Raw genomic sequence first — 13,790 nt, 5'->3', positions numbered from 1 at the left:
TGGAGGGGTATCCCTCCTGTTGTTTTTTTTTAGTGCATTAAAAGCCTTGCACAAAATGTAATTCAGTATCCAAATCTGATGGTTTTCTACAAGCATTCAGAAAAATGTTGATTTCTTTTTAATAATTTTTATAAAAACAATTTTGATCAAGTGCTGTCTTAAATATATATAGTTGTAATGTTCTATGGTTATCTTTCTGTGTAAGCTTTTCAAACAAGGCTGACATTTGAGCATACTCTGGCTATAATTTCCATTAAAATAATTTTGAGCAGGTTTTTTAATGCTCACATAATTTGTACTAGGGTCATTGAATTTAACTCCAGGAGAGTATTGCACAGTCATTTTGACTGAAATGTGTTTTGTAAATGGTATTGGGTGTTCCAAGTGCCGTGTTGCATAGCCGAGGTTTTTCTGTGTGCCCGAATGTGACTGCTGGCAGGGGTAGGTTTTGATCAAGTGCACAGGCTTTGAGAGCTATGGGATGATGGTGCTGCAAAGCATCATTCATGTGACTGTGAAAGAATGTAGTACCCTTGTCTGACAGAGCTGAATATGGAAAGTGCTTCATTTCTTGATGCTTTTGACGTTCAGAATCTGTGTGTGACAGTAAGCCAGACTGAAGAGTTAGAATTAATTCTACATCTTGGGCAAGATAATTGAATATTATAAACTGTGGAGATGAAAAAAACCACACAGATCATTTAGTATATTTCTGCCAGTTTGAAATTGTTCTTCCTTTCATTAATATTTTTCCAGTCCAGTTTAAAATGTACACTTCATGAGATTTCAATCACATCTCTGAGGAAGCAGCTTCCCCTCCACCCCAAACAGTCAGCATCATTTTCTGTTTAGTTTTATCCTATGCATTTGAGATATGTCCCATGCTGTCCAGACTCTTTCCTGGATAGTCTGTCATTGCTTACCCAAACTAACCGTGCGTTTCCCTGTGCCATGGCTGCTAATTCTGCTCATGTTTTGCGCATCAGTGAATATTTTCTGGCTACTGGTGGTGTCCTTGGGAAGAGCCCGGCCTTTCTCAGCAGACAGCCCTTCCTTCTGGAATCCTTCTCACTTCCCCACAGCCATTTGCTCACAAAGCCAGTCTTTGTGTCTGCTTAGGGAATGATGCAAGGCCCATCTGTTAGTCCAGGCTGATAGGAAAAAAGCTGCCTTGAAGGATGGCTCGTGGGTTGCATGTTTTTTCCAGAGGTTTCAATGTCAGTGTTTGACCAATGAATCTCCAGAAGCAATCTGAGTGGTCATTCCTCCTGGGAACTATTATCTGCTGTGCTTTTATGATTATTCTCACCTTGGATCCAAGATTTCAGCAGCAGGCTTCTCACACAAATATATTTCAAAGCAAGTTCCATCATCACTTATTTTTAAACATACTGTTAAAACCTGTTTCTCTACATCTTTCAGATCAGAAAGGGTTTTTTTCAGATTTTGTTAATCCTGTAGAAAATTTCATTTAATTGTTAAGTTTTGCTAGTATTAAATAATCACCAATTTAAGTAATTTTACAAATAACTCTTTGAATTTTTCTTCCAACTGTAATTTCTTTTGTTCATGAGGTTCTCAATAAATATTCTTTCTTATGTCACCCACACAGTTTTTCTGACTTGTTTCTAGTCTGTTCTTGCCAGATGTTTCTTCTCAAGCTTTTGTGATAATGAAATGGAGCCACTGTACCCATGATATTTAAAAAAAAAAAAAAAAAGTTGAAAAATGTTTCAAAAGCAGTGGTGTATTTTTGGCTACGTGCAATTAGTTTGGCATTGCATTCATATTTTTCCCATCTGTGTTTCAAATTTTTGATGTGTCTTAATTTAAGAACACATTGCCTCCAAAGTTTTATAGTACCTGAACTTTTAAAGTAGTAATTGTTTTTCAGTGCTTAAGTTATAGGTGGTACATGGAACTGAAGTGCTAACAAGACATGAATATTGGTGAATTTTAAAATTATGCTACAAATACACTGTCTTAAACCCAGGTCATTCCACTGTGTCCTTCTTTACCAGGTGCATACCCTGGGTACTCCCAGAGCGATTGCAATTTTATGCAAAATAGTTCAGCTTCAGAAGCAGAGTGCTAGTTAGGTCTGGTGATGATTTCCTACTGTACATGGCTTTTTCTTCTTCCTTCCTTTGCTCCCACCCCAGTTATCTGTCAGACATTCGGCAGAGGTGCTCAAGCCTCTTGTGTCAGAAGGGATTTGGACCTTCTGTGTCCCAGAAGACTTCTGAACTGTTTGGTGAGGACAGTCATCTTTTATTTATTGGGTCTAGATTCAGCACAGAATATTAGAGAAACTTAATTCCACACCTACCACAATCCAGTCTTTTCTATCAATTTATTGCACAAAATAGGCGTCTTGTCCATTTCTGTGGCTGACAGCAGAACTCCTCTCCTGCTATATTGTATAAAGCAAGAAAAAATTAGAAGTCATTGCTTTTTGAACTCCGTTGCTGGTTTTGATTTTCCCTGAACCCACTGAAAAAGCTGTGCAAACAAAGCTCCAGGCTGCTGCCCCCCTCAGCAGGCAGGCTTTAGGACTTGTCCTTAGGAGATTTCTGCCTTTCTCCATGCAGAGACCAGGCATCTGTAACTACTGCATGTTGAATTCTAATCTAAAGAACCTAACAAGTTAGGTATTTTAGCCTCTAACATTTGGCTGTCTGTAGGAAAGCTGGTCCCTACTGACTTCCCTTAGATACATGTTCTTTCCCTTTGTCTCTACTGAGCCTCTTTGGAGATAAAACTGTTTCTTGCCTGCATGAATTGAAAATATTTTCTCTACAGCTGTCTTTTTAAGTGGTCTCAGGGTCAGGACTTGCTGTTTCTGCACTTGCTTCCCTGTGATGACACTTATCAAGTGTTGTGAAAGAAATAAGTAAAAGGTTGCAGTTTCCTAAGTACATTACTCTGATCATAAAGAGTAAAGCTACTCTTTATTTATTTTGTAATATTGTATATTAGCTTTATTTATCTCATAATATTGTAGGTTGAGTCTTTGAGTTAATTTCTTAAGTCAAGGACATTAATGAAACTTAGTGTCCAGGCTGATGTTAGTTCAGATTTCTTGAGTCAGCCTTTAGTAAGGAGTTTTACATTGCTGACCTTGTGTTACTCACAGAGCATTTGGTGATAGTTAGAAAAGAAAATGCAGAATTTGTTGAAGTATTGCTGGAGCATTTGTAATACAGCAGCAAGGTCACTTTTACATCCCACATGAAACTGAGATGGATCTCCAGGCTGTGCAGACTTTTTCTGTGGTCATAAGGAACTTCAAGGAACTCTCCTGCTATTCCTTCACTGGTGATTTCTGAATGTGAGACCAGCTACAAGTGTGCCGTGCAGAAGTGATTTGATTGATGCACCTGGGTGCAATTGTTACAGCAGATTCCTCGATAATGAATATGGATTTTGTTGAATGAAGAATGGAGAAAAATATACTCTCATTAGTATTTTAAGAATATAAAACCTAGCAAGTTTGAGGTTTATCCCAGTCTAGTGATAAATGCAAAGCAATTAATGAACTAAAATCTGAGACATTTGCCATATACTGAATTCAATTTTCATTAATTTTTGTCAATGCTAAAATTTGATAAACCATTTAATTTATAGATCTGAATTAAGTAAATGGAATTTGTCTTTGTGACTATGTGTAGATCAACAGTCCTTAAACAAACTCCAAAGACTTTTCAGAATTTTGGCATCCAAGCTATTGTTGTCTCATGACATATGAAAGAAAGTTAAGTGCAGGCTGTTGAAAAAATTACTTCATTCTTGGGTACCATACTTTTTTCTATTCTCCATAAGTAGGTATCATTTTTTTCTATTATATTACTCCTGCCTCCTACAAGCACTGTCACAAATTTGAAAACCAAGTGTACTTCCAGCAAAAGAGCAGGGTTATTACTGACTTAGGATTATTTTTTATTGGTACAACTTACTGATGCTTTTTATAGCAGTGTGGTTCCTTGAACGTTTGAACTGACATTTATTTTCTCTTCTGAAATACATTGTTCTTGAGAAATTCCTTACTGTCCTATTATCATTACTCAGAAGTAGGTCATGGTTGACTGTTTTTTTTTGAAAATGAAACCTTTGGCCAGATACCATTTTGTCACAGAATATAACCTCATTGCCCTGAATTATCTGTGGTCTATTACAAAGGCCAAGGAAAAATTTTCTTTTCTGCTTTTACTTCTTTCTTTCCCTGGTATCTGGGAGGAGATAGAGAGACAATGGAATCACTACAGTGTCTCTTCCTAACTGAGTCAAAATGGGCTGGCTGTTTTCAGTGGTGACACCCCATGACTTCACTTCAGTAGTGCCACAGCCATCACTGGAGGAACAAAGTGAAAAAGTAAGCTGGTACATTGCTATTATAGAAAAATAATCAATGGCTCTGTCAAGACACTGTATGTGTGTTTGTAGGAAAATTTCTCTCAACTCAGGCCCTGCTCTTTTTAACATGCAATCTTCCAGCCTATTCTTTTCAATTTTCAAATTTCTTTTCATTTTGAGTAGAGTGAAACACCCATCTGTTCAAAATGTGATATGATCTGGCACAGGAATATCCAACATTGAGTGGGAAAGTTCAAAAGGCAGTCTTCAGGGATAAAGGAAAGAAAATCCTAGTCCTTCCTGATTGTCAGGCAGAGATTTGGAAAATGCTCAGCTCATGTCTATTATTCCTGTTCCTCTGTTCAAAACTCCAGGATAACTTTTGATACGAAGGATGAAGGGTTTTAGCCTTTTTCTATCACTGCTGGTGCTGAAAATGTAATGGCAAGATGTATGTATGTACATTCCTGGGTTTTCTAGCTGCAGAATGTGGAAATGAACAATGAGCAAGTGTGAGTGACTTTTCCAGAGAAAAATGGGAATTATGCCAAATGGAAAAAAAAAACCAAAACCAAACAAAACAATAAATTGCCCACTGCTATTAATGTTAACAGAAATGACTAACATTAGTGGTGTCTCTTGTCTGTAGATCACCTCTCTTGTGACACTGCAGCTGTTATCCATGGTTGGCCAGAATGACCAGCTTGATGGACCACGTTACAAGTGTACTGTGTCTCTGGACTTCATCAGAGCTATTGCCCGGTGAGCCTGTTAAGAGTTCATTTACTGTTCCATGTGCTGACTTGAAAGAGACTTCAAACCAAGTATTTGCTCAGTCTATAGCTCTTTGCAGACCAGAATAGAAAACCTGTGGATGTTTTCTAAGAATGACTGAATAAGTCGTGTTATTTATGAGACATGTTGTACCCAAGGTAAGTATAGTCCATTCCTGTTTTGAAAATGATTTATGTTACAGTGGCAGTATGTGTTACAGTAACATACTGTCTTTGTGCTTAGTAAAGGTCAGGGACTTCATGTGAAAGTACTGCTCTAAAATGTCAGTCCATTTCATTACCAAAAAGCACATTATGGTATTTGAATCTGAAATTATATTTGGTTCTTAACAGTGTTGTGCATATGATATAAAAACTACATAGGTTATAGGAATTCTTGCATATAGACTCTCTTCACTAATTCAGTTAGTGGATGTAAGTACATCAGCATCTTTGTTTATCCAGAGCCTTCAGTCATGAAGTCTGAGAACAGTTTGAGATCCATCAGGAGAGATGGCAATAATTTGCAGACAGAAATACATGCAATACAAAGGCAGCAATCAGGGCTATGTCTCCTATTTTATCTGTTGCTGCCACCTTATTAGCAAGTCTTGGATAAACAGTCTATAACCAGAACAGAGCCCAGAAATGACATGTGTCAAAAGGGAGAAATGGTCTCACAGCCAGCTCTTCTCTCTAATGTGGAACTAAGGAAGAACCTGAGGTGTAGGCTCTGTTCCATAACCTCAGTGCACATGTTACTCTCCTGAGCTATTAAATGTCCAGTAGCCTTGTCAGTAAATGCAACAGATACACTTATTTCAGTTTTCAGTTGGACAAGCTGTAGAATGAAACTTTGTCTGGCTCAGGTCTGGCTGGACCACACTGCCAGGACCTCCACAGCTTTGCTATGTCAGTTTGCTCTTCCCGGCAGTAAAGTCACTTGGTGAGTGATGCCCTGAAAAAGCTCCCCCGGGAACCAAGCACAGCAGACCATCTGCTCAGCAACATGGATCACTGTGTATACAGTTATACATTGGGAATTATCCTTGAATTGGGATACTTTGACAGCCCTTTCCTTGCAACTTTGGAATCCTCAGAAGTTTCAATGACTGCATTAAAGTCACTGGAAGGTAGAGACGGCCAGAAAACAGGACCAAAACTTGTGCCATGCAGCTCATGCTTACTGGAGAATGTGTTTGTCAGAGACACTGTCACTTCATACATCAGTGCATGGTAGTGTTTTAGCTTGCTTTCCTTCAGGTCTGATGGTGTGTGTATCTATATATATATGTATGTGTGTGTATATATATATACACACATACATATATATACAGATACACACACCATATATATATATATATATATATATATATATATATATATACATACACATACCTTTTCCTACCTGTTATGAGGAAGAAAGCAGTTGTTTTTTCTCCAAAAGTAGTTTGCAGGTCTTTATTTGCTGCCTAGATAGGGCTATTTAAATTAGATAGATAGATAGATAGATAGATAGATAGATAGATAGATAGATAGATAGATAGATAGATAGATAGATAGATAGATAGATAGATTGATTGATTTTAAAGTTGGCCTGTTCTGATTTTCTCCTGTTTCTCCCTTTTTTTAAAATCTTGTTTGTTCATTTGTTACAATTTTTATTAAAATTGTAAAAATACTTTTCAGACCACAGTATTTATTAAATCTTAAAGAGGATGATCCATAAAAAGACAAGGTTTCATGAACTCATTAGAAATGAGCTTCTGTTTTCCCTGGGTGGGGCTACGAGCTACAGGATGAGGACCTGATCTTCTGTGCTTTAGGAAATTTCATTTTCTATCTGTGCAATAGTTGTGGTTGTATTTGTCACAGAGAAGGAACTACTTTGAAATCTCAGCCAAAATATGTATGAAGTAAACAGCCCATCTTCTGATTTTTCTTTCTCTGTTACTGCAATAGTACTAAAATAAGTTTGTTAGTCAGTAAAATCTTTAGATTTTAGTTACCATCTCAGCCTTTTTACTCCAGCATATTTCCTAATGGCAGGCTGAGGTGTGCAAAGAATGGGACAGAAAAGGATGCTCCCTCCCCACCCCCATTCAAGCTGTTCAGATTGTAGTTTCATTTTCTGTGTTTTTTAAGCAAAAGTGAAGTCTGCACTAAAAACAAAAAAGCCACCTGTTTTTGGAAAAGAGTAAAAAACTTGTGTCTCTTCCTGGTGGCTTTTAACATGGTAACTGCTGAAGTGCACAGTCTCTTTTTTACCATGGAACCTCACATCTGGCTCTGTTCTGTGCCATACACTCAGTCTTTGTGGAAACATCTCTGTGTTTTACCACATCGTAGTTAAACATTTAGCTGAAGGTAAAGTTAGATGTTTCTTTGTTAGAAATCATTTCTCTTTTAAGAATTTCAAACTTAAGTTCATAAATTTTCTCTAGCTGAAGTAGGGCTCTCGTAGTGTTTATTGAATATAATGGATCTTTTCTGAGAGTCTGTAATAAACCCAGTTGTTATGACAGGACAATTCTGTTTCATTTAGTTGATAAGGTCAGCATTTGTTAGTGTGTATGATTTTGTTTCTGTGGAAAGCCTTGTAATTAAAGCACTTGTTTTTGAGTGACACAATGTTGTGTAAGTCTAACAGTGGTAGTTAATGTCTTTAAATTTGTCACTGACTCCAGTGACAATGTTGTGTAAGTCTAACACTGGCAGTTAATGTCTTTAAATTTGTCACAGACTCCAACAGAGTATTTCCTGTTATGCATCTTGGAGATTTCTAAACTTTTTCTCTGTCCAAAATGATGTTTTATAAAAACTTCTTTGAAAAGTGGGTTACAGGCTGATGCATGAGCTGAGACTATTAAATGATTGTAGTCCAACAAATAAGAATTCAGCTAGCTAATCTCACTTAGTATTGTTAGCAGTTATTTTTGGATCATTGAATACTTTTTTTAAAAAACGCTTTTAATTTTATACTTGTCATTTTATGCAGTAATTTGCATTATTTATTCAAACAGTAAACCCTAAAGTCTGAGTGTTAGATTGTATAGAATAATGAGTTTAGAGACAAAAAAAATAATTATATGTTTTATTCTACTGCTGTTTCATTTTGCCTGCCATTAAAGTACAAAAGTGTACATTAAAATCTTCTATCCCATTGATTGGCATCCATGGATTTTTCAAATTTAGCTATGAACATGGGTCAACTACTGAAAGAACACAGGCTCCAAATGAGTACAGAAGAAGGAGTACATGCTAAAACAGGTGGTTTAGGAGATGAACAAAACATTCAATAGCATAAAAGGTTGTTGCTTTTCATCACCAACTAGAACATCAAGTTTGCCATATGAAAATATAATCTTATTAATATTGTTATATTTTTATTGTTTCATTATTGAAATAAGAGTCTTCCTTTCTTAGGAAGTTGCTATATTTCTTTTTTTAATTTTAAAAATTCAAAATAATCAGAAGAAGGTATTGTAAATAATGAAAGAAATTCAAAATTCATTAATCCTTGCTTGCATTTCTTTTGGGGAATTGCTTGACTTTGATTGTGCAGAATGTCCTGCATGTGCTGTCTCCAAACAGGTTAAAGTCTTAGCACTGTTAAGATGATTGCTCTAATATACTGTGTTTTTGTTTATAGGACCGTGAACTTCGACATAATAAAGTACTTGTACGATTTCTTGTGAAAACAAGCTTCACAGCCATATGGACACTGTGACAATGACTAAGGCAAGCTGTGTTCATCTCTCTACTTAGCTGGCCAGAAAGAAGAGTATTTTGGCTCTTTTGGATTTGTCCAAACAGGTGCTGGCCCAGCATGGAACCTGATGAAAATACTCTGATTGGTCTGGGTGGATCTGAGCAGAGGACTATTTACCAGGGACCCTGGAGTATTTGGAAGCAATGTGTTAATTATAAACAGCAGGGTTTGAGCACAATCTGTTCTAGTCTTAATGATGTTATCTTAACACTGAAATTGCCTGAAACCCATTTACTTAGGACTGCATTTTGCTCTATGAACTCTCCCCAGTGCTTTGAACATGGCAGCAGCCGTTGTTTGTATGCCCAGTCTTTTCACTTCCTCTCCACAGGAATCTTTGCAATTGCCTGCCAAAGCAGCTTTTCCTGAGGCCACCATTTTAGGAGAGTGGAGTAGCAAAGTATAATAAACATAAGAACATATTTAAAAATCAAGCTGGTACAAATTCTTCTTTCTCTTCAGTAGTATGTAGGCAGTCTGTTACCCTGTTATATGGAGATCACGATGGTAGGAAACTCCCAGTTAGTCACCATATTGTCTTTTTCAGACCATTCATAAATGTTGACTATGAATGTATTTTTATGAAACACAGTTTTTAAAAAATAATTGATTCTTAAACCTCTATCCCTATGCCAAACTTGAAATGTTGTATTTTTGCTTCAAAATTCTATAGTCCTTTCATGTTCATCCAGTTACAGGAAGTGTTAATTATGGTGCCATGTGGATGAACCTGCTTTTAACATACACACCATGTAATGGCTTTTGTAACAGCCTCTGTCCTGTAGAGGAGGATGGCACAGCTGCCTTTTCATCAGGAAGGGAGAAATTCAACAGGTGACAGAGTCTTTCTGCAGCAATTCCCCAAAAGTGGTGGAATAGTGAATAACTAATGTATTGTAACATAAAACTTTGTCCTTGGAAATGCCTGATGGAATACACTACAGTTGTAGCTTACTAGTAGAAGATACACAATTTATGGAGCATGAAAATCCCCTTGTCCAGTTGGAGGTAATTGTCCTCATGAAACTGAAGATTTCAGTAACCTTCTTGAAAACTCCAGGTCCCACAGCCTGTTACTCAGATGTTTTACCCTTGAGTGCTCACCTTTGGCTGTTTGACAGTGAAAGACCATGCCAGGTTCTAAGTTGAACATTATGGGCTTTTTTCAGAGAAAAATCATCAGTCTTCCTCCCTTGCTCTTATATTAGAAATGGTCAAATACTCTGAATATGTGTAGTCATTACTCCTCTTTCTTTTTTTTTCTTTTTTTCTTAGTTTTTCTTTTTGTTGTTGTTGTTTTCTTTTCTTTTCCCAATTGTGGATGCGTAGCCATGCTTCTGGATTGAGACCCAAGTGACAAAAGCATCCTTCTGGCCAAGCTCTGGCTTCCTCCCCCAGGGGAGTGTGAAAGGGCAGCAATGAGTCATCTCCGTGATCTGTTTTCCTTCCTACCGCTGAGCTGGATCAAACCCTGCACCTGTCCATGAGGTGGCAACATTTGTCACACTTACTGAAGTGCTTGGATGTGAATACATAGCCTGTTTCAAAAATGTTTACTACCTGCTTTTGTTTTTGTTTATAAAAATGTCCTTAATGTGAACTTTGTGCTAAATTTTACAGTGCCTTTCTATCTTGGAGCTAGGGCTGGGCTGAGCTCGGCTCTTGTGGATCTCCTGTATGAGTACCTAGGGCTGCAGTTTGTAGTGGGAAGAAGTTTTGAGGTATTCATTTGTCAGCTAGTCCATGTAAAACAGTAGCAATAGATCATAGGGATTTGTAGTTTATGATCTGGATTAGAATTTGATATATGAAACATGATGGGACAGATACTGATTTGTTAAGTGCTACAAAACTTGAGTCACAAAATTTCATTTTCAGTAATCCCAGACATTTCCACCAAATAGACCAGACCCTCAAAACTCTTCAGCTCCAAATTTGGAGCATAAATTAGACCTAAAATAAAGGTCTTAGAAATTAAGCAATAAGAAAACTTGGTGCTGCTGATATTTTTTTCAGTCCAATTTCTTCTTTATTAGTCTTATGAGTATTGGTGATTATTTCCAGTGTAAATCCAAAGGATAGGTATACTAATTTTTTGTGGAATGTAGTTAATTTGACTGAAATGAGGTTAGCTAGAGAAGGAGTAGTAACTGAGGTTTCATTAGACAGAAACCACTCTCCTTACTTTGAAGGCACTTTTTTGACCTTTGTGAAAGACTCCTATCAGTGAAATAAAATTTAAAGCTGAATCAGCAGACTATGAGAATGAACAAGGTGACTGAAGTGCAAATGATTGATGTAGGCTATAACTAGGCTGATGAGGAATAGTAGGATTTATTCTGACAAACTAGAAATATTTCTATATAGCCATGTCAATGAGTTTATAAATTATTGCTGAGTTTCTTACCAGATACCTTAGCAATATTCTGTTCTGAGACCCCATTTTCATGGATGAGGCCTCTTTTAGCCTCCCCTGGGCCAGGATTTCACCTCTTCTACAGGTGCTTTTGAGAACTGTGCAAACAATGTAGAGCAAGATAGTTTAACTAATCAGAAAACCTTCAGTACCTTAGTGCTGCAGTATGTATTTTAAAAGTAGCCAATTTTTTTCATAATTCCTGAGTCACAAAGCATTAGAATACTGAAAAAAAAAATTATCGACTTACAGTGCTTCTCTCCAGTGGCTGATCTGAACATTACCAGGAGCTGGGGCTTGTTCTTAAAAGGATAAAGTAATGGAAAAAGAAATTCGGCTGTCATCAGTTGCGAAGAGATTAGTACCCTTGAATAGCTCTGGCTTCATCAATAGCTGCATTTTCATGCACATAACATGGAGATTTTATTTGTTAAGAAGGCTTGCAAGGCTGCATCAACATGTAATACAGGAGTTGATTCATTCTCTTTGGACAGTGATTTGTCTTACTTTGGTTATCCTGGAACCTGCTGTTTCTACTGTAACAATTCCTGTAGCTATTGACTCTTTTGGGGTGAGATAAAGAAATACATTGTTTATTTCAGTACCTTATGAGTTCTGATGCTTCTATGCACCATGTAAAAACATATTCATTCTTGCCATTGGTGAAATTTTTCCAGTATCCACCAAGTACCATTTTGACAAGGCCCATCAGGCACTATGTTTTCTTCTCATAACTGGAACAGCCAGCCATGCCAGGAGAATAGTGTGAAGGACAGGATTTCCAGCAGGAATATAGGAGATATTACCTGTCTGTGACCTATGGGCAAAATGTACCCAGTAAAGTGTCTCAGGATTCCCTCTGCACTTGTAGTGGCAGAGATGGCAGGGAAGAGTGAGAAATGCGAGGTTCTTGAGGGCTTCCTGGAGGTTGGTGTGCTGTGTGTTCTGGTGAGTCCAGACAGCTGGGGAACAGAAGATGTACTCCATCCAGAAGTAAATCCTACCAGAGGTGAATAACTTCTCCAGTTTTCTCAGTGACAGAATGGCATAACTTACAAAAGAGCCTCATCATTGCTGGTAAATATGCATTGGGATAAAGATACAGCTTGATTAGCAAGTCTAATCATCGACAATACAAAATTTTTATGTGTTTGTAGATATTGGAATGGCTCCACTAGAAAATTGAATGGGAGATTAATAGCAAAACCGTGCGTTTTTTATCTCAGCTTCATTGTGACATCTTTTGCTGTGAACAAGCTGATTCAAATGAACTGTTCAACACACAGATAAGGGTAACTTTTTGATTCTTTATTTTTGTGCATGTTTATTAAAAACATTTAAAGAATAAATCTGAAAACAATACAGGAATTGTTTGTGTATGCCAGCAGAGTTGAAACTGCAGAAGTGCAATCCTTATAATGACCATATTCATGTTTTCCTGGAAACCTATGTCTTTAAAAAGCCACAGCTCAATGGCAGATGTAAAACAAAAACCAAAAATATCATACTGCTTATTATTGGATATGAGCAGTATATCAGCCATGTATTTGAATAACCAAGTATCCACCGAGGTGTCTGACATCAAGGAGCTCAGAAGGATGGTATTAAAGTAGGACCAACCCTGGGCAGTCAACCAGTCCATGGATGGAGGTGTTTCCATGCTGTTGAACAAGTGAATGTCTGACTGTAAGCAGGGAGTCTTGGAGTGGGAACATGATGTCCAAAGTACCACCAGTAGACTTAATATTTGAAGTGTTGTAGTTTGTTACTTAGTACTTAGAACCCCTTCTCCTCTGCCAGTGACCAATACCCCATTTTTCCAAAGCAGGAGAAATATCCCTAGCTCTTCTTTCATTTGGTTCAAACTACATTTGATAAGAAATCATTTCCCCTGGTGTGTTGCAGTTGCCAAAAAGGGCTTGCTATACAGCTCTTCCAAGGGAGTTACCACCAACAGGCAGCAAAGTACTAAAAGAAAATCCCCTCCTGTTTGGGTAGGCAGCTGGGCAACTCCAGTATGGAAACAGGCTGGGATTTCCTTTGAGATAAAGTTGTGGATGAACTTGCCCTTTTGACAGCTTTGATGTTTTGAAGTATCCAGAATTCCCCCAGACTTCTGCCTTCCTCTCTGTTTCTTCCTGTACCCTCCCAGTGCAATTCTGTGATTTTGAAATGGTTCTTACAGAGGTCTGCACCAGAAGCACAGCGAGCTCCTGGGCTTGACATCCCACAGGGGATGCTGCTGTGGGCTGTCTGTCCCCCTGTGGTGCAGGTGTGCATCGTTCAACTAACCTGTTGCCACATACTGCCTTTTGTCCTGCCAAAATTCGTTTGGGTATTTGGAGAGGTGTCTCTTGTGTACTTGAGGGTGGGTGTTTGGCTTCAGCAAGGTCTTTTTCCAAATCCTGGTGCAGTATGTTGAACCATTAATGCTGTACTGGCGTTCGTGTTTCATATCTTTCATTTTCGATGAAAT

General features: G+C 37.7%; 1 protein-coding gene across 6 annotated transcripts in view; it reads left to right on the top strand.

Annotated features, from left to right (window-relative positions):
- ORC5 (origin recognition complex subunit 5) overlaps positions 1–12,676 on the top strand; it is a 66,049-nt gene extending 53,373 nt beyond the window's left edge. For 4 of the 6 annotated variants that reach the window (XM_009086843.4, XM_050988010.1, XM_018910291.3 and 1 more), the window contains 2 exons: positions 5,003–5,115; positions 8,779–12,676. In XM_009086843.4, coding sequence (XP_009085091.2) covers positions 5,003–5,115; positions 8,779–8,824 — 159 coding nt within the window. In that variant the 3' untranslated portion in view covers positions 8,825–12,676. Of the gene's footprint in view, positions 1–5,002; positions 5,116–5,625; positions 5,747–8,778 lie in introns of those variants that run through there. The other 2 variants (XM_050988009.1, XM_030238272.2) reach the window with 2 other exon arrangements.
- The last annotated feature ends 1,114 nt before the right edge of the window (positions 12,677–13,790 follow it).

The sequence above is a fragment of the Serinus canaria genome, chromosome 1A (assembly GCF_022539315.1).
Source record: "Serinus canaria isolate serCan28SL12 chromosome 1A, serCan2020, whole genome shotgun sequence".
In the NCBI taxonomy this organism is placed as follows: Eukaryota; Metazoa; Chordata; class Aves; order Passeriformes; family Fringillidae; genus Serinus; species Serinus canaria.
This window is presented reverse-complemented; position numbering and strand designations above follow the sequence as displayed.